We start from the raw sequence: 21387 nt of genomic DNA on the forward strand, positions 1-21387 counted from the left end.
ACTGTTCCTTCTGTAAGCCAATTAGAGGGCTGCTTGCCTTATCTGGAGCAGATCCTCCAGCCAATCAGCAGGGAGCAGCTTGTCATTCAAATTAGGGTTTCCCTGCAAGCACTTGAAAAGAGTTTTGCCAACAGCTGGGAAGCTCTGTATGCTTTTTTTTTTTTTTTTAATTTATCTGGATGATGCTGAGCAAATTTTAGAATAGGCAATGTTGATTCCTCTGCAGCCAATCAGGCTCATTTCTTTCCCTTCTTCCTGGTCAGCTGGGGGGCTGGCGTGTTTAAGTTGTGGCCTCAAGGTTTCTCTTCCATTATATGCAATTCACTGGTGAAGCACTCGTCAAAAAGAGCCCTCTTTAAAGAGGATAAAGGCATCCATATCATCTCCACTGATGACTGCAACCATGAGACTCATAGTGGATAATGGTGTAAAACAAGTTCTCTGAGCACATAAAACCAGAGTAAAAGCAAGCTGTGCAAAAACATTCTCTCTTAAATCATTTTTAAAGCATAAATCCATCTAGATGATGATGTTTGAACGGTTTAAAGTACGTTTTCACTTAAATCTACACAGGACATTCCTGAATGAAAGGAAAAAAAAAAACATTCCATGTTAGGAGGCATTTAAGAAAAGTGTGATAAAGAGCAAAGATGTTGGAAGTCGGTGGAAGTGAATTTTAAAAAGTAAAGGAAAACAGACTGGAGTAAGTGATTGGAAACACCTGCTGTAATCACCTGTACAGCTATGACTAGTCTTTGAATATCAGCCTGACCATCAGCATCCTGCTCCTTCTCATGTCTGCAGCTCGCGTAGCTGTGGAGCTCTTCGCTGAATTTTCTTGTGTCTCTTGTTTTTGTTTACCACTTTAATTTCTCTTTTTTGGGGGGGTCCAAACTCAAATCTGCTCATTAGTACTGGAGACATCATTAAAAATGTTGCAATAAATCCAAGTATATGGGTGTCTTTATTTTGATGTTTTATTTGTACAGAAGCATTATTTCACAGTTAAAAGATCCAAATGAGGCAAAACGAAAGTGGCTTAAACCCCCCCCCCCCCCCCCCCCCGTAAAACCTGCCAACAATGATGAATAGTGTTTGACCTCATCAGTAAACTGCACCTGTGACTGCTAAAATTATGATGGCATCACAAGACACAGATTAAAAGCCAACACGCTGGAAATGATCAGTGCAAAAAGAGTAAATGATGCTTTCTGCTAAGCTTGAGCGTCCTGTTAAACTGGCGTTATATTGCTCTTGATTTCAACTGCAGCTACAGCAATCTGAGACTATCAGTATGGAGCTGCTTTAGTGTAAATAAGGCAGCAGGTTGGCTTTGAACCACTCTTCTTTGAACTGGAGGTGGTCGCCTTCGGTGGCCAGAAAAACCAGCTTCCCTGCTTTGTCCATCGCCGCCAGACCTAAACGATCCTACACACACACACACACACACACACACACACACACACACACACACACACACACACACACACACACGGGGTCTGTTTTACAACCGGCATGTGCAACAAAGTTTGATTAATAAACATTTGCTGATGGAAAACCGAACTAAGATATGTCCTACTACATGCAGAACCATCGTAAGGTGGTTAAGGCAAAAAAAAAAAGAAAAAAAAAGAATAGCTTCTGAATTTTTGGAAAGGCGAAATAAAAGCAGAGATCTATACTTATCAAGGTAATCCTAAGTGTTACAAAGGTGGTTCTTTTCCATTGCCATGGTAACTTGTGCTGCAGCTAACCTGCTCCAGGCCTTCCGTGTACTACAAACCAAGTTCACCAAACCCAGTTAGGCTCAGTGCTCGCCTCAACTCGATAAGTCAACCCAAGGTCCATAATCTAGCTATAAGTACGTTCATAAAAAAACATTTAGCTTTAGTTGTTGTTCTTGAGTTAATTGTAATTTTGCAGCATTTTAGTCACTATCTGTTGAGTTTCTACGAGTCATAAATAAATTGACTTGACAAACAGTCTGATACCAAATAATGAATAAAAACAGGGTTAGTCTGTGCGCAGACTTGCAGTATAAATATGTCCTGTTCTGGATTCTCACATTAATGCCTACAGAACAATAAAAGTGTAAAATTGCAACCAACGAGGGAAAAAAAAAAAAAAGAATAAAGTTGCTCCTTTAAAAAAAAAAAAAGAAAAAGAAAAAAAGTCTATATTGTTGGAAATGCACACATATCTTCCGTGTGTCTCATTGGCAGATGCTGCACACCAGCAAACAAATAAATATACTCAGATACAGACTGAGACTACGTTTTGACAAATAAATCTGATTACCACCTTCTTGTGACTGCTTAGCCTTCACATTCACAGGAAACACTGGATAATAAAGTGTGTACTGCTCACACCGTCAGCTCTCTTCCCTCATCAGAGGACCTGCAGTGATTACCTCCTTGTAGAGAACGCTCTCCTGTAGAGTCTCGGTCTCTTTGGCTTGGCCAGTTTTCAGGAAACCGAACCACTGCGAGAAGAATCGGGACAAGACTGTGACTGGTCTTTAATCAGCACCTTTTTTTAATAAAAGTATTTTTTGAAACTGACTTGTGCAGAATTTTGCTAAAACTTTGGCCATCAGGGGACAGAATTTTACCAGTGTGTATGCTGGGATGATTTCAGTTAAGTGCTACTGCTCTTTCCTTACAAGGTGTTTCACCAGACCACTGGTATTGTACTTAATGGTAAAATAAAGGTTGCACTGACTCACTGCACCATCTTGTGGTGTAAACTGGTATTACATGAATGTACAGGCTGGCTCCAGTTCATTCAACTTAAACTTACATCTCTTCAACACATTACACAGACACTTTCAATAAGAAGTCGCTGAAGTTTTTTCTTCACATTGTGTTTTTAGTTCTGTTCATTTTTAAAATAACTACGTGCATTATGTTTGGTACCTCAGTATCGACAGGATCCACCACAGAGTCCTGCAGGAACTTGACCATGACGAACTTCTCTAGCTGCTGAAGATTCTTCTTGTAAGTCTCGTTCACCGCCTTTAGTAGAAAACAAAAACATTTTTCAACAAACAGAAAAAGAACTTTGCAGATGTGCACGAAGAGTTTAAAAAAAAAAAAAAAAAATCAGATTCAGGAATTATATAAATACAATTAAATGTCTCCATGTGTCTTGTGTGGCTTTCTCTACCTCAAACAATCCCAGGCTTCTTCTTTAAAATGAATTAGCACCCTGCTCTAATAAAGAACCCTTAAAGAGTTTAAAGGACATAATTAATGTGAACAAATCATTCTCTTCTGCGTCGTAGCTCAGTATGAAGAGAACCAAATTGTGAAATAGCTCTTTGACTGGTTTTTATTAAGCGATTATTCAGAAGTTGATTGATTTATGGATCAGCAGAGATAACCCTGCAGGTCAGTTTGTAGCCACACAGTCTAATCCGATCCTGTCTATTAATGAAAGGTTAAGCTCTCGATCTAAACAGCAGTTTACGTCAGTGGGCAAACTTCAGTTTGATGGCACGACACAGACTTTCTTCTTTCTGGAAATGTTGACCCTGGAGCAGACTGTTAAGCACTAATAGGGTGTAATCTCATTGTCTTTTAATTAATACCTTTCACTGGACTTAAGTATCTTATACAGTAGCAGCAGCCGTCTTCCTTCTGTGTTGCCTTCTGTTTTTTCACTTATTTATAGTTTTAATGGAGAATAAAGAAATCTAAACGTGTATAAAGGTGTGTTGTACACCGAGAACATTGCATGGTTATAACTCATCTTTGAGACGACAATAAATCATTTATTAACGATTAACTAAACTCCTTAGGCACCAAAGTCCACTTCTATAGTTATTCATAGCTGCATCTCTTTGTCTCCGTCAGCAGATGGCAGAGACAGAGTAGATTCAGTCCTCCAGCTGCCGATAAACACCGAAATGCTGAAAAAAACCCCCACAATCTCCCTTTTGTTTTCCTAACACAGTCACTGTTTACACTTCTGCGACCTCGTTGTACTGACTACAGGGCTGTTCTGGCTCTACCGACCCGCTCTTGATTGATGTCGGCCAGGAAGCGGCTGTACTTCTTGTAGAGATCATCGTTCAAAGGGTCATGCCAGTACTGGGCCTGCACCAGGCTGATAACCACAAACACAGAAACGATTCGTCACAAGATGCTTGACATGACTTAACAGGAACAACAGGCTGATGCAAGACGGAAAACTTACTGCTTTTGAAACCAGCCCAAGTAAGCTTCCTTATTCAGACCTTCACGAATCATGTCACAGATTTTAGAGCTCTCCCCAGGACACCTGGGCAGCCCGTACACACCTGAGGATTCGAAAAACACACGGGGTTAGGTGCCAGCTTGTTTGGAAGCTGTCAGGAATTAGTAGGCAGCATAGAAAACTGTCAGGAAATAACCTGGACCATTCACTCCCATAGCTCCCTGGTCTGGCTCACAGAGCACTTGAGGCTCTTAATAAGTCTCCAGTGGGAGACTGAGCTGTTTACATCTTTACATAGAGGCTTGAATGTGTTTAATTTGAGGAGAGGAGTTCTGTTTTCAAAGATCACCTGTGATGTGTAAATAGAGCAGAACAGAATAACAAGTCTGACGTCAAAGAGAAGGACCTACAGAGTCAGGTTAAACTTTTATGTGCAGCTGATTTAATGACAATAGACTGAGTTTTATTTTACAAGTTAACTACATCATAAAAGAGCTTTTAGTTTTGTTTTCAGTTTAACTTTCTTTGCAACTACTGAGTTCAGCTCTGAAAGCGAGGCCCTTCAGCCTCCTGGTAGATGCACTTATCGAATAAGTTTGAACATAGTAGGTAAGTTCCTTCGTTAGTTGATGTCCGACCTTGACATTTATATTAGGGTCACTGAGATTTAAAGCTGATACACCTGTGGTATCAATTTGAAAATCCTACGTCAACCTGTTCTCTAGTTATCATGTTCACGGCGCCAGCCCGCTTGGCAGGGTGATGGCAAAACCTCAGCCTTTTTTGGCTGAAGGGTAAAAAAACAAAAAAAAACAAAAAAAAACCCCTAAACACTACTTTTACATCAGAATATGTGAGCTCTGCTCACAGGGAAGTGAGCTAAAGTTATCATTATAGTATCACCTTGGTGCTGACCGCCAACAGAGATCAGGTTTTTCATTGGTGGAGAGGCACAGCGCTGAGCCACAGCCCTCCTGCGAACAGAGGAACCGGGTCAAAGAGTCAGAGCGAGCTTCCTCATTTCAGTCAGGAGACAAAAAACTACGAGCGGGAAACATGCCGAGGCCCAAGAGTTGGTTTTTTTTCCAAACACACAAAGCTTCCAATTTCTCTTGCATAACAAGTAAGAAAACCAGAGTCCAGAACAGGAGTTACATACAGAAATTGCGCCCCCTGGGAGAAGCCCATCGCATTGTATCCTCCCTTCAACTTGGGGTCCAGAGCCAGCTGATTGCACACCATGGACACCTGCTCATTCACATCTGAGAAAAACCCATTTTCTGTGTCCTGCAGGAGGAAAAACATGAAAAGTTCAAATCACAAGTGACAGATTAAAAGAAGAAAATGAGCAGAGAGATAACGTTACGGCGTCACCACGGATCAAAGCCGTACCCGTGCAGGTTTGGTATAAATATTAACACAGAGGAGTCACACAGTGAAGCTGCAAAGGAGCCATTTTTCTGATGTAACTTATGTCACTACTACTGCAAATACCACAGAATAGGAGCCATCACACATGTGGAAAGCTGCTGTGGGACTGTTAAAGAAAGAAAAAAAAAAAGGCGTTCTTTATTAAACATGTCATATTCACTTTTACTGTGTGTTTCTGTGAGAAGACGAGTGGCCGTGAGTCATCTTCTGAAGGTAGTGAAGCAATGCTACGTCTTAATAGGATGACAGCGATTTTTTTTAGCTGCGAAATAGCATTACAGGAAGTTTTATCTATGCGTCCAGTCTGTACAACAGCTTCAGCGTCTTAAAAAGGTACAGGAAGTATGTAATCTTTTGAAGTTTTTTAATTAAAAAAAAAAAAAAAAAAAAAAAATAATAATAATAATAATCCATTATCATTCATTTGGAATGAATATCAAAAATACACAGGAGTGGGCGCTTGTTTGTGGAAGCTGCCATGTTGCCTCACCTTGTAGAGACTGACATATAATACAGAGGGCGAGATGAACATCCGCCAATATTTCACAATTACTTATCGTCACCAGATTAAACATGTAACCCTCCCATTGCTGGACAAATGAGCCAGCTAAACAACAAGAGCTGGTTTTAAGCTAACGTTACGCCAGCTAACGTTAAGCTAGAGTGTCCTTAAAAAATGTAATTGTTTTTTTAAAGTTATCGCATTTTCCCTCTGATAAAAAAAACTTGACATTGTCACATCATACGAGTGTCTGACACAATAAAAACATTAGATACATTTCAAAGAGTTTAACTAATGCCAGCTAATGGCAGCAAATGCCAGGTAACAGCACTTAACAAAGGCTAACAGCAGCTAATAGCAGCAAAAACAGCAGCACTTACTGACAGAAAAGTTCAGCATATCCTCAACAACTCATCTCGGTATCGCTGTCAGTGGACAGAAGTGGGCTTCACTGACTCGTTTCGGACTCCTTTTACTAATTTTTACAGAATCATCCAATAGTAAATCGTAAATACATATGGACATCCAGTATATTTCTAAGGTAAAGTAAAGACTAACAGCCTGCAGTCACTGTGAATCATGCACTTTAATAGGGAAGGTTAAGAAAGCTGAATTCTACAGTCTGCAATCTATTAAATCTAGTGGTGAGATTTCACACACTCTACCTTTAATGCCATTTAAATTTTTACTTTCATACTATTAATATTCCACTAATTACAGAGATGAGGGGAAAATTTTGCTTTTTAAAAATTGCACTTTTCAAAAAAGTGTGAGTCTTCATAACTTCTTAAGTACAGAGCAGAAAAACAGAAAACACATTCAAGCTCTGTTAAAATCTCTCTACCACTGCCACAATCTAAAGCTAAGTTATTGTTTGTTGTTTTTTTTAAATCAAAAAGAAATATTCTTTAATGAGCTCTGAGCATTAATATAATGAGAAATATCATTTTTTCAGGCACAAAGCTGCAAAATTTAATGTTTATGATGTAGAATTAAAAAAGCAACGATCGGTATTTCGTCTGTTTCCTGATGATTCACAGGAGAAAACTTCATGGGGTGTTTTTGGGTTGCATGCTCATATTAAATTAAAGCTTCCAACAATGAAATCAGATATTTCATTGTTTCTCTTCGTGACTCTGTAATACGGTCATCTCTGTCCAGAAACCTTCTGTTTATGAGGGGCAGCCAATCAGAAGAAAGTTGTCCTTATATAGGGAGGAGCTAAACTATCTTATTTCAAAGAGATGCATCGAGGTAAAAATAAGGATTATTTTGAACAGCGCAAACGTAGAGCCCAAAAATACAAATTCATACCTGAAAATTCCTTGAACTGTTCTAACATTACCATGTGACTAATGCAAAGACCATTTTATTCACAGAAAATATTTTCACTTTCATAAATGTCTTTACAGCGTGAGGTTACCTCCACTATGTTTTTCCCAATCATCACTGAGAACACGTAAACTCCTGGGATCTCCTGCTCAATCATTTTCTTTATATAGCCCATGCTCAAAGGGTTGCAACACGAGTCACCTGATGAAGAAAATACAAATAAACACAAGCCTTATCGTCCAACTTTATTGAAGGGAATCAGGCATATCCACAGTATTTTTATGGCTTATTTTAAATACATATAAATCAGGTAGAGGCTCAGTGCAGAGCACAGTCTTCTTTGGTTTAAGCTCTAAAATCTTCTGCACTCTGAGTTAGAGGTAGTGTCTTTTTTTGCCTGAGGAAGAAGAGAAAGTGTTTTTCTTTTCACTTCCTCAGGTGGGATTTCTCCATCTAGTATAGGATTTAATGAGCAGCCTATCAGTTTTAAGCACAATCCTCATCTCTCACATTACAGCTCAGGTTTTTATCTCACTGCAGTGTTGCTGTAAACATGTGGCTTTCACTTTCGTCAGCAGGAAGTGACGTGAATCGATGAATCACATGTTACCAAGGTAAGTTATTCAAATGTGTACTGAACAGTGGGGGCAAAGGCATCACAGTTAACTTTTTTTGTACTATTCTAGATTATTTTGTGTAAAACACAACACAATCCCAATAACTACACATCTGTGGATGCATCTTTTAAAACAAACAAACAAACAAACCAAAAAACAGGATTAATTACCACACATGAGATTTTAAAGATCCTTTTCATGGCAGGTTTACATAAAAACATGCAAATTATTCAGTTCTATTTACATATTGTGGAAAAATGAGCTGAAGATTAAATGTGCATCTCAGTTTAAACATAATAGAGAAACTATGTACAGTTGGGTGAGTTTTTTCAATCTTAAAGCTTCTTAAGCCAAAATAAAAGAGGAACACCGGATGTTTCATGGTTTCATAAATCAATCTGGTTGTGATTTTGTCCACAATAAAATTAATTTTCGTTCATAGTTTTGATTAAACAACTTGCAGTACTTGAATTGAAAAACTGAATTAGAAAACAAATGACACAATTGCATGGGCCTCTACATATCAGACCTTTAACAGTCAGCAACCCCCTATATATGTCTTTGGAACTTAAAACACTCTGCATCAGCTCATAAGCTGGTGTACTGTGTTTTTATGGTTATTATGAATACTGGTTTGTAGTGTGGTTTCAGAAAGGTGGCTTATGCTTAATTTTTTTTCTGTGAAGACTATAAAGGTGCCATTTTTAAGATTTTTTCCAATATATCCCTACAGTAACGGAGAACAGAGTCACTTACCCATCCCATGCCAGAGCACTAGTGGTACAGTCCCATTGTCGGAGTCATGAATTGGGCTGGAGGTAACAAGCAGCACTGGCGCAGCCAGGAGAAAACACAAAAGGACAGCTGCCATTCTGAGTCCTGACACATGGAAACAAAATGAACTAGTTTTTCCTATTTTATCAACATCCAAGAAATAACAGACCCCTGGAATCTCTCGGCAATATGAATTTATTAATGCTATCTCTATATAAGCAATATTTGCTGTTATTCAGTTAAATGCTGTATGCTTTTATTTATTACAAATCCCCTTTGTCATTTAACCTTTTTTCTAAACCCCTGTATGTCATGGTTGCTAATTGCACTGGTCCATGTTTGTCAAAAGATATCTGCTGTATGTTTGTATACAGTCAGTGGTCCTTGCATGTGAATGAATATCAAATAAATGGGAAAGTACAATAAAATGTTCGACAGGAAATCATCCCTGTGCTTCCTAGTATCCCCAGAGCTTCCAGTTTATTAGAGCTGGTCATCCCGGGTATATTTATATCTGTATTAGAAACTCAGCTCACTATAAGTGCGTCTATGAATTATCCTCATGTCACTTCGAACAAGCTAACTACAAACGAAAGAGCACATGATTTACATCAAACGCATACTTATTACGTACATTTTGGAATATGCAGTAGCGCATTGGTGCTGTACCAAAGGTTTAAATCTACGCAACGTATTCTTTAAAATATGTATGTAAATATAGTTAGATTAAATTAAATAAAAGATGTCCAAAATTCCCCCAAAACACTACTCACCGCTTCCGTATCCTTACTGTTTGTCTGTTGGACTGCTTGTCACATGATAATGTTTGGAGCGTGTAACCAATCACGTGAAAGGGGAGGGGTTAAAAGCTAAAGGGGGCGGAATCTCCAAGTTACGTTAAAGTTAGCCTTTTTTTTGTCATTTCTTATCCATTTAGTTTGATTTAACCAACTTTACGCCTGTATTAGGATTGCTGAAGATTATGTCCACTTGTGTAGCAAGCTTCACATGGATACTCTAACATCTGGCCTCTTATTTTGAGACCTAAATACCGCACTCCAGCTACCTGCTAACGCTTAGCTTGCCATGCTAGCTCGTTGTGAAATTCCTGGACAACAGCATTCCTGCTCGGATTATTCAGCGAGTTTTCTGGAGGCTTGAGGCGGAATTGAAGAAGAACGAGCAAGTGAGATAATAAAGGACAGGATGAATATTCAGTACGAGGATACGACATTACCGGGGAGCTACGGCGTCGTGGGGTCGTTCCCCAAAAGTTTTGGTTATGGAGTGGAAGTGTCAGACCTTGAGGAGAGCCCGACATCAGCTGATAAACCCAGGATCCTGCTGATGGGGCTGCGGCGCAGCGGCAAGTCCTCTATACAGAAGGTATGGTCATTTATCTGTCCCCGAACACCATCCAGATCACCACAGGACAAGAAAATTCTGAGTTCATAGTAAACAAAAAGCGAACAAAGGAAACAGTTTGGTTACATGTACACCTAAAGGAGATATCACCGTGGGTAGGGCTGCTCAATTAATCGAATTTTAATCACGATTACGATCTGGGCTTTCAACGATCATTAAAAATGACTGAGCCGAGTATTAGCCCCTCCCTCATTTATCCGCGACACCTTAAAGGCCGGTGTTCCAGATCTACTGGCGTTTAGATCAACTGGCGTTGGTCGAACAGATGTGTGTCAGTCTTGCGTTTCAGGAGCTGCTACCGACAAACCAGCAAAAAAACGCCAAATGTGTCACCTGTGACACTTGTGAGGTTGTCTCAAACACACTCCGTCAGTCTTGATGCTGTTGAACAACAAAATGTTTAAAAATGTGGCGAGTTCACCTGGTGATATCCTCATGCGCGACGCGATCGCGAAAACAGCAAACAAGTAACACCACGCCGTTGTTGTTCACGGGACAGCAAGAGTAAACGATCGGGAGACTCTTGTCGTCGTTATCGTTCCCCTCGCACGGTTTATTCCTCCGAATTCAGCGTTTTTGCTTCACAACTACAGCGTGCTGTTTACTTTGTGCACTAACATGGAGTCGAGTCAACCAGCGCCACCTCTGGCCAAGTGCCACAGCCTACAGCCAGATCAACCTGTGACACACATCTGCACCACGTTTGAATTCGTGTCATGCACATTTGTACCTTTCAATTGTGTCTGTTTGTGCGTCATGCAAACAAACCTTTGAAATGAATGAAATGATATCATATATTTATTATCAGCCTACATTTGTACAAAATGCCAAATGACATACACATAAGAATCACCATCCTGATATCAATACTTTTGCCCATACGAAAAATGTCGTGAACACACTAATATTTCACCAGTGTTGTAACATCACATGTCGTTAGCATAGTCTGTCTGTGTCTGCCCTCTGCAAACAAACATGTTAGAGTTGGTTGTGATATACAGTCTGCATAAGTGTGGTCAATCTAATAAACATTTATAAGGAGATGGCAGTTACTGTGAATGTACAGCAGGTGATTAGTAATAAACAGCCAGACAATGACTCTGACAATCTCATTCAATCTTGCAGATTGCACCTTCTGTGGAAAGTGGTACCACACGGTGTGTGTGGACTTCCCTTGTGCAGAAGGCGACTACAAATGTTGTGGGTGCTAAATAAACAGAAAAAAGTGATCCCTGTTGTCTTTGCTTACTGATTGTTTTTAGTGTTGACAATCCACATTGCTGGCATTGCATCTTTCAACATGTTTGTGGGCAGATTTGGATGTACCAGGGGTAAGTGCAGCCACTCAGCCTCTACTCACTGTGATCATAGCAGCAGGTGCAGATGTGTCACAAGTTAATCTAGTAGTGGGCTATGGTCATGTGTTAGTGGTGGGAACAGTCATATCCACTCACTCTCACTGGCTGTTTATTACTAATCACTGTGTAACTGCTGTGAATTCACAGTAACTGCCGTCTCCTTACAAATGTTCATTAGATTAACCACACTTATACAGACTGTATATAACTCCAGCCATGTTGATGAATTGCCTATATTGGCTGGAAATATTCATTTTCAGGGTAAAGACACAGACAGACTATGCTAGCGACATGTGATGTTACAACACTAATGAAATATTGATGTGTCATATTTGTCCAAGGCGTATTTCATTGTTATGGAAAAAGAGAATATTAAAATCATGATGACCAATTGGAGTGGTGATTTCTATGACTTTGTGTATGTCATTTGGCATTTTGTACAAATGTAGGCTGATAATAAATATATGATATCATTTCATTCTTTTCAAAGGTTTATTTGCATGACGCACAAACAGACACAATTGAAAGGTACAAATGTGCATGACACGAATTCAAACGTGGTGCAGATGTGTGTCACAGGTTGATCTGGCTGTAGGCTGTGGCACTTGGCCAGAGGTGGCGCTGGTTGACTCGACTCCATGTTAGTGCACAAAGTAAACAGAACGCTGTAGTTGTGAAGCAAAAACGCTGAATTCGGAGAAATAAACCGTGCGAGGGGAACGATGACGACGACAAGAGTCTCCCGATCGTTTACTCTTTGTGTCCTGTGAACAACAACGGCGTGGTGTTACTTGTTTGCTGTTTTCGCGATCGCGTCGCGCATGAGGATATCACCAGGTGAACTCGCCACATTTTTAAACATTTTGTTGTTCAACAGCATCAAGACTGACGGAGTGTGTTTGAGACAACCTCACAAATGTCACAGGTGACACATTTGGCGTTTTTTTTTTTTTTGCTGGTTTGTCGGTAGCAGCTCCTGAAACGCAAGACTGACACACATCTGTTCGACCAACGCCAGTTGATCTAAACGCCAGTAGATCTGGAACACCGGTCCGTGAAAATATTGTCGGGCATAAACCGTCCGTGGCGCAAAAAAGGTTGGAGACCGCTGATTAAGAGGACCCGAGGGAAGCTCGGAAAGCTAAGCAGAAGTTATTTGGAGAGTGACTGCCGTTGGTTGAAAAGAGTTTAAAAACAAACTTCAGTGGTGTTGCACACTATTTTATATTATTTTTTTAAAGTCATTGTTAACCCTTTAAAGCCGGTCAGAGCTGCACGCTCCGTTTTGTGTAACTATTGTTAAATCCCTGTAGAACCTGAACCATGTAAGCTAGCGCAATAATTTGTTTTGCATATGAAACCGGAGGAGTTGTACTTACATCTGATGCCATCAGCTTGTCCTCGGTCACGGTTTCGTTCCACATATAGCTTTGCAAAAATTGCATAAAAAGCGCTTGCAGGAACAAAAACATAATATTCCAGAAACACGCTTTGCCGTTCCTATCAGCTGTTCGTAACACTTCCCACAGTGAAATGATGCACCTGCTGTTTTCTTTGCAAATTTGCATCATAGGATTGTTTTTTGTTTTTCCTGCAGTGCATAAAAATTGCTGTATCTCCAAAATAAAACTATGAAGACACTCAAAATAAATTTCCTGTGGTGGGAAACTATTTTTTGCAACTTTATTGTATTTAAAGATTTGAGGGATAAACCTCTTAAATTTCTCCAAGTAGAAATATATGTAAACAAAACAAAAGCAATTTTCAATTTTTTTTGTAGTTTATTGCACTTTTTTGCAATTTATGTAATTACTATGGACTTAATGCATACATATTATTAAAATATGGGCTATAACAGTTGTATTGATGTATAGCAACTTGAAATGCTCCCACAAATGGCACTACAGCATGTAAAAAAATAATATAAGCTCTGGTGGACTTGGTTCTATAGTAGGTCTTAAAGGGTTAAATAAATATCGTCAAATAATCGTGATCTCAATTTCAGTGAAAATAATCGTGATTATCATTTTTGCCATAATCGAGCAGCCCTAACCGTGGGTCAACACACCTGAATGAAATGATTAGTTCATTACCAGGCTTCTGGAGAGCTTCAAGACATGTTGAGGAGGTAATTTAGCCATTTAAATCAGCTGTGCTGGATCAAGGACACATCTAAAACCTGCAGGATACCGGCCCTCGAGGCCCGGAGTTCGACACCTGTGATTTAAAAGATGGAGAATGAGACCTGCAATGCTGTATGATTTAGAGTGGCAGGCATGTGCAGAGGAGGGCTGGAAAAGGGTGTTGAAGGTGGAGCTGCCAGGCAGGAGGAAAGCTTCATGGATGTAGTGGAGGAGGACGCGTTGGTGTGACAGACGAGAAGGTTAGGGATAGGCTGAGATGGAGGCCGATGATCCACGGTGGCGACCCCAAAGTTAGCTTTGAGAGGTGGATAAACCTTTAGATCCAGGGTAGTGGTGAGAAATGACTCTTAATAAGTCACATGAAAATTTTGATTGTCAGCTTCATTTGTTATGGATTTAGTCAACTCAATTCAACAAGACATATGCAGAAGTTTAATGTTTTAAGTATTTCAGCTTCTTTCTGATCTCTAGGCAGTGTAAAGCTGCAACAAAAAAGGGAGCCTTTAACTCATGAAACTAAAGAGCATAATCAGCTGAGCCTTGTTGCCTTTGATCAAGAACAACACAGCCTGCTCTGGATCAGTCTAACAGAATCCATTATGTAATGGATTTGTATTATTATAGCGCTTTTCCAGTATTAGTGACCACTCAAAGTGCTTTAGACTACAAGTCACATTTTAACCATAGATACATATATCTGTTATAAGTCCAAACAGGCAAACTCGACACAGAAAGGCCCGAGCTGGGGTTCCAACCAACAACTTTATTGCTGTGAGGGGTCAGTGCTGACCACTCATAATAAGGATGTTGATAACTGATAATTCAGGATGTTGGAATGCTGTTCCACGTCATTCTTCCCACTTTAACCTTTCTCTGAACTCCATCTTCCTCCAGTTTCACAGTCATTAAAAGTTTCAGTCTTTGTTGTTGCTGCATTTCCGTTTATTTGTGAAAGATTTCATCACAGGCCTCAAAAATCAGCATAGCATGTGACTTTGTGGTGACTTGGAGTTTTTCACCCAGGATTTAGCGGACGACATGTTAGAAAAGTTTGTGACTTCTGAGAACTAAAGCCAGTCGAAATGTGGGAGTTTGTTTCAATATGATATATATATATATATATATATATATATATATATATATATATATATATATATATATATATATATATATATATATATATATATATATATATATACATACATACATACATACATACATACATACATACACACACACACACACACACACACACACACACACACACATACAGCGAATAAAACAAGTATTGAACACATCATCAATTTTCTAAATATATAGATATTTCTAAATGCCATTATGTCAGTAACAACCCATCCAATTCAGACATGTAAAGACATGAAACCATAGATGTTCATCAATTATGTGTAATAATGAGAAATGACCCCAGAAAAGATTATTGAACACGCTTACTGAAAATGATTTAGTGTTTCGTACTGTTGAATTCTCCCAATTCTTTGAATCTTTGGGCTGAAGGAAGGACAATACTCGGTGTATAAATGCTCAATCAACAATCATTTATTTCCATACAATTCAACAATAAGAGCATTACAACGTCCGGACGGGAGAGATGCTACCAGAGGGTCAGGCACATGTCTCAAAATGGTGACGGGTTGCTCAGCTTTTTATAGTCTCTAGTGGCCCCCAGCTAGTCGTAAAAGCCAAAACATCACATTTTTTCTCTGTTACAGCGCCTAAGTTATGACCTCGGCAGTTGTTTCTCTGCTTTCTGTAAGGTGGGGGTGTGGAATGTGGTCTATCTATCTCCCCTGTCTTTAGACACAGAGTCTCCTGCTTACAACCTTCTCTTCATGATTCAACAATTAAGCATGTCAAGAAAACAGTGTAACACATTCCCAGCAGATCAAGGATACAGAGTGATGCACATTTATCTAATGAACTACAAATGATTATGTTTCTTTTATTCAAGAGTATAATAGAGACTAAACTACATACATAGCACACCATTAGATCTAAAGGATAATATATGGCCTGCAGCTGTTAAGCTAATTTACTACATTGACTACTGGTCATAAAATGGCATATGTTTAACTACTAGTCTTTAACAGTACAAAAGCCTTTATCTGTGACAGTTTAGGCGCCTCCTGTGTGGAGAAACCAGTCACATGAATGAGCCAGAATCACGCCTGAGCAAACAGTCTTCAAATCCCGTGGGCCCCTTCTATGACCTCTGACCTTTAGTTCTTTCCATAGATTTTCACTTGGATTCAGGTCAGGTGTTAGGCTGGGCCATTCTAGCAGCTTTATTTTCTTTCTCTGAAACCACCTGAGAGTTTCCTTGCTGTGTGTTTGGGATCATCGCCTTGCTGAAACGTCCACCCTTGTTTCTTTTTTATCAAGAATGTCTCAGTACATTTTTCCAACTTTGATTATATGAAGCATGCCAGAACACCATGGTGTTTCCACCACCAAACTTTACTGTTGATATGGTGTATTTGGGGTGATATGCAGTGGCGTTTGACAAACATGGTGTGTATTATGGCATCCAGAGAGTTCAGTTTGCCTCTCATCTGAGCGGACTATATTCTCCCAGTATTTCATAGGCTTGTCTAAACGTTGTTCAGCAAACTTCAAACGCGCTTCAGCATGCTTTTTCTTCAGCTGTGTGGTGAGTGTGCGTACAGTTCATGGTGGTTGAGTGCATTACTTGTCGTTTCCCAAAAAGTTGAATCTGTTCATCTGAATGTAGCAAATTGGTGATGTTTAAATTTCTGAGAGTAACTGTAATCTTTGTGCATCACTACTCAGGTTGTTTTCCACAAGATGTCACCCAACGAGACTTTATTCCTCGAAAGCACCAACAAAATCTACAAAGATGACATCTCCGGCAGTTCCTTTGTCAACTTCCAGATCTGGGACTTCCCCGGCCAGGTGGATTTCTTCGACCCCACATTTGACAGTGAGATGATCTTCAAGGGAGCTGGTGCTTTGATCTTTGTCATCGACGCTCAGGTACGGTGACTTAAGTGTGACTTGGTGCTTTGGGTGGTGAATTAAATCATGTGTTAACTAAATCAGCACATCCTGTCTTCTGTTACCAGGATGACTACATGGAGGCTCTCAGCCGGTTACATCTAACTGTATCCAGAGCCTACAAAGTGAATCCAGACATCAACTTTGAGGTGTTCATCCACAAAGTAGACGGTCTGTCAGACGACCACAAAATCGAAACGCAGAGAGATATTCACCAGAGGGCCAACGATGACCTGACAGATGCCAGCCTGGAGAAGGTTCACCTCAGGTGAGAGTCTGACGTGTCTACACAGGTGAAATACTACAGAGCTTCTTGTCATGGTTAAGGTGTAGTTTAGCATTCATACTAGTAAGTCAGACAGCTAAGACTGATCCCATTCAGTGATAGACTGTCCAGTTAGTCCCCTAACACAGTCATTCCTAAAGTGTGGGTCCCCCTGGTGGATTGTAAAAGGTACTGCAGGTGGGCTGAAGTAATAACAGAAATTCAGTTTTAAAGTGCTCACATGTATGAACAGTTACATGTTTATATAAATGTGTTTATTTATATAAAAAAATGAATTAAAAGTGGTAACAGGAGGTGGTTAGTTTGTAATATTATTCACTACTCTGACCTAAATTTACTGCTTTTGTATTTTATTAAAGTTTGTGTCCCAGTGACAGGTCGGTCACACATTGGCTGTAACACTTTACATATGACTGGGTAGCATTAGCTGTTTATGGCCAAAAGCTGGTGATCATGTTTCTGTTTTCTGTTTGTTGTTGTTGTTGTTGTTGTTTAAATAAAATTTTCAACTAAATGAATCACTTTCTGTTGTATTTTCAGTAGAGTGAACATTTAAGATTGGACAAGTACAAATACAGATACAGTATTTGAGATTTCTCAAGTTATTAGTCAGAGCCATCGTGCAAATATTCAACTATTTTAGGGGTAGGTATTCAGTTTTCAATTTTGGGATTCTCTGTTGTTGAAAGTACAGCACAGCCAATCTTTTAACTGTGAGGTCTACCAAACCTGACCCTCATCTCAAACCTGACCCTAGTCCTTTCTTTCTAAATAGTTCTTTTGTAACCTGATTGCCCAGTCCTGGGAGAACATTTTAAAAAGAACAGATGTTATATATTCTGATGCTTAGAGTTAGAGTTACAGTCATCTGTGGTGATAATTAGGCCTCAAAGGTTTTAAGACACCCTTGGAAAGCAGACGTGCTCAGAAGCTAAAATTAAAGCTTCTATCTCAGTTTTGGTAACTGTCTCGTCGTCTTTATTTTGTGTCCTCAGCTTCTACCTGACCAGCATCTACGACCACTCCATATTTGAGGCCTTCAGTAAAGTCGTCCAGAAGCTTATTCCTCAGTTGCCAACACTGGAGAACCTTTTGAACATTTTCATATCTGTATGTTTCATTTATGTTATTTGAACCACAATAAGAAGCCTCATTGTATTTTCTTTTTCGTATAATAAACATCCCTCCTGCTTTGCAGCACTCCGGGATTGAAAAGGCCTTCCTATTCGATGTCAGTAGCAAGATTTACATAGCCACAGACAGCGCCCCCGTGGACATGCAGTCCTATGAACTCTGCTGCGACATGATCGACGTGGTCCTCGACATCTCCAGCATTTACGGGTGAGAAAAGCTATCAGATTTGTTTTGAGCTTTGGCGAAGAGCAGCGTTTAGAGGTGCTTTTGTCTTTGCCTGCCAGGCTGGAGGACGGCAGCGGCTCTGCCTATGATGAAGAGTCTTTGGCGATCATCAAGCTCAATAACACCACAGTGCTTTATTTGAAAGAGGTCACGAAGTTCCTCGCGCTCGTCTGCATCCTCAGAGAGGAGAGCTTTGAGAGGAAAGGTGTGTACTTTTATTTTTTGTAATTGCTAGTGTTGGCTTTATCAGGAAAATCTTTCTACGTAAATGTGTAAAAACCTGAAGAAATTCACATAATAAACACACAAACACTATACACAATTGTAAACATGCTCACTAATTTTCTTTGCAGGTTTGATAGAGTACAATTTTCACTGTTTCCGAAAAGCCATTCACGAAGTGTTTGAAGTCGGCAGTTCGAACGACGGTGCCGCCTGGAGACCAGCGAGCTCGTCCAGCAACAGCCAACCAAGCCTTAAATATGCTTCTCTGAATGGAAGTGATGTTTAGAGGGGCCGTAACTCTGCGGTTTACATGAAGTCCAGTGAGGCTGATGAACGATGACTCTTACGTTTCACAGAGTCTTATCTATACGTGGTTCCTCCATCAAACGCGAGAGTTTTTCTGTTGTACCAGCAAGATTGTGAAAAAACTACTCGGCTGAATGTCACGAAATTTGGTGGAGAGGCCGAACGAGGGCAAAGGATGTAGAGGATTTACTTTGAATCTGAATAATTTTCTGGAAAACTGTGAGAGAACGCATTGGCCATGATTGAGAATGCGCTCTGCCCAGTGCGGGAAATACTGTCGCGTACGAATCGTATTTTTTCTCTGCCATCCTGCAGAAATGTTCAAATTTTCAGTCAACTGTGTTTACCTTCTCGGCCAGTACTCTGGAACGTAGAAACACTTGTGGCCCAGTTTAAGTAGAAATGCTCTAAAGCCATCTGAATGTGTATTTCCTCCACATCCCGCAGGAGCACACACACTCCTTCCTTGTTCCTCCTCGCTTTGCTGTGAAATCTTGAATTCTTTAAGTAATCCTTAAGTTTAGGGGGGGGGGGGATACTCCTGTGCCTGTGGAGCACCATGTTCATTCTTCTGTGTGTTTCCTTGATAATGACATGTAATGGATCTCCTCCAATCAAAACTGTGCCAGTTACACCATCGCAGCCTTGGGTGATTAACAGAGAGGGTGATGGTGTTTTGGTCTTAATGGAGTCTGGGACTAACTTACGATGGTTTCACTCGGACAGCCTGCCAAACCTTTGGACTTTTGTAGCTTGATGAGTGTGTAGGCCAAACTGTTTGTAGCAGATGTTGAGGTTTTCTGTGTGAGCGCTGAGTGGGACCTGAATGATGTTTCAGAAGCCATGCAGATGTGTTTTCATTACTGTACATAAATCTTTAATAAAATATGTTTTCATACTTTGCTCAGTCACTGTTATCTTTGTGTAAGAGATGCCACTTCACACAAGACATTTAATTATAATGGGGAAACTTAAGCTTTATTATTATAATGTAAACAGACTCATAAGCTACTGGGCTGCACTTGTGTTTAATCCTCTACTAGCAGCTGCTTCCTTTAATGTCGCCACCACAGATCATCTCACTCTATCCCTACATCCTATTGCATGACCTCCTTCACTGTGTATCTCCTATACCTCCTCATCATGCATGTCCAAATCATCTCAGCCATGCCTCTCTGACATGCTACTCTGAGCACTCTCCACACTCCTCAGCCTAAGCTGCAGTTTTCCACCTCCTGTGTGCTAACATGCCTCACTGAGTGAGCCTTCCACTTAACTCTTGCTGTCTCCACCCAGCCTGCACTTTCTTCTTCACCTCTCTTGCTTTGGATGGTTGACTCCAGGTGTTTAAACTCCCCTACCTTCACTATCTCTGCTCTTCATAGCTTCACTTTTCCACCTGTCTACTGACTTCTCTACAGAGCATACCTCCACCTCTCCAGGCTCTCTTTCACCTACTTTCTACTCTCACGACCGATCGAAATGTTATCTCTAAACATCATAATGCGCAGAGTCTCCTGCCTGACCTCATCTGTCAGCCTGTCGGCCTCCACTGCAGACAAGAAGGGACTCTGACCCGATCTGCATGAACCTGTCTGTCTGTCGGTCCTTTTGCATATCCTGCACAACCCTCACATACTTCTCTGCCACTCCTAATTTCCTCTCTTGGCACGCTGTCACGTGCCTTCCCTAGATCGACAAAGACTCGGGCAGCTCTTTCTGACTTTCGTTATACTTTTCCATCAACTCTCTCAAAGCAAACATCACATCTGTATTGCTCTTTTTTACCACAAACAATTCATCGTCACACTATAACATGACGTCCTATTCTTATGATGGCACATGTGGATGAAGGAGCTGGACTACAGGTACCATGTTGTGATACCAGTAGCAGCAGAAATAGGAAAAAAATCAAGCAGGAGCGGCAAGGAGAGAGCAATGGTCTGTGGACACCACCTGCAAAATCTACTTGGGGGCTTGTCTTGTTGCCTCTCTGGTATACCAAAGCAGGTGGTGGGGAAAAAAAACACACGAATTTAATTTATTTCTCATGTGTTTTTAATTTAAATGGCAGTATTACGCTTCCAGAGACTTGAAGTTAAGAAATATTAGGTGAAGACAGGTTTACAGGTATATTTTCCAGGCTTTTAACTTAATTTATTTTAAATTTAATGTCACTTCTCCTGAAATGCTGTAACTATGAAGCCTGAACAGCAGATGGCATCATATTTGCATCTAAGAGTTTCATCCTAATTTAGCTCGGTCAGTTCAAATTAAATGAATGATAAAAAGCCAAAATGTCTGAGGCACAGAAATCTATCAACAGGTCCAGTAAATAAGTAAAAGCTTTCATCATACCATGCTGTGTACATCCTGATGTAATGGGTAATGGCAGGAT

General features: G+C 40.2%; 2 protein-coding genes across 6 annotated transcripts; one reads left to right on the forward strand and one right to left on the reverse strand.

The window, feature by feature from the left end:
• Nucleotides 1-754: 754 nt before the first annotated feature.
• Nucleotides 755-10924, reverse strand: ppt1 (palmitoyl-protein thioesterase 1 (ceroid-lipofuscinosis, neuronal 1, infantile)). 4 transcript variants are annotated; one of them, XM_080862676.1, is made up of 10 exons: nucleotides 10700-10924; nucleotides 8836-8958; nucleotides 7554-7663; nucleotides 5357-5484; nucleotides 5101-5171; nucleotides 4198-4300; nucleotides 4017-4107; nucleotides 2916-3014; nucleotides 2411-2482; nucleotides 755-1428 (listed from the first exon to the last, which is right to left on the reverse strand). In XM_080862676.1, the coding sequence occupies exons 1-10, from the start codon at nucleotides 10713-10715 to the stop codon at nucleotides 1306-1308; spliced, it is 936 nt and encodes a 311-aa protein (XP_080718802.1). In that variant the 5' UTR covers nucleotides 10716-10924; the 3' UTR covers nucleotides 755-1305. The 4 variants fall into 4 exon arrangements, with proteins under 4 accessions (XP_080718802.1, XP_080718801.1, XP_080718804.1 ...); XM_080862675.1 differs by lacking the exon at nucleotides 10700-10924 and adding an exon at nucleotides 10156-10295; XM_080862678.1 differs by lacking the exon at nucleotides 10700-10924 and adding an exon at nucleotides 10091-10230.
• Nucleotides 10060-19887, forward strand: rragcb (Ras-related GTP binding Cb; the record flags this gene model as incomplete). 2 transcript variants are annotated; one of them, XM_080862673.1, is made up of 7 exons in its annotated part: nucleotides 10060-10239; nucleotides 16589-16792; nucleotides 16882-17081; nucleotides 18095-18209; nucleotides 18298-18440; nucleotides 18518-18663; nucleotides 18812-19887. In XM_080862673.1, 7 exons carry the CDS (start codon nucleotides 10060-10062, stop codon nucleotides 18967-18969), a joined length of 1146 nt encoding a protein of 381 aa, XP_080718799.1. In that variant the 3' UTR covers nucleotides 18970-19887. The 2 variants fall into 2 exon arrangements, with proteins under 2 accessions (XP_080718799.1, XP_080718800.1); XM_080862674.1 differs by lacking the exon at nucleotides 10060-10239 and adding an exon at nucleotides 12259-12473.
• Between the last annotated feature and the right edge of the window lie 1500 nt (nucleotides 19888-21387).

Source organism: Rhamphochromis sp. 'chilingali' (genome assembly GCF_963969265.1).
Source record: "Rhamphochromis sp. 'chilingali' genome assembly, chromosome: 17".
NCBI classification, from domain to species: Eukaryota; Metazoa; Chordata; class Actinopteri; order Cichliformes; family Cichlidae; genus Rhamphochromis; species Rhamphochromis sp. 'chilingali'.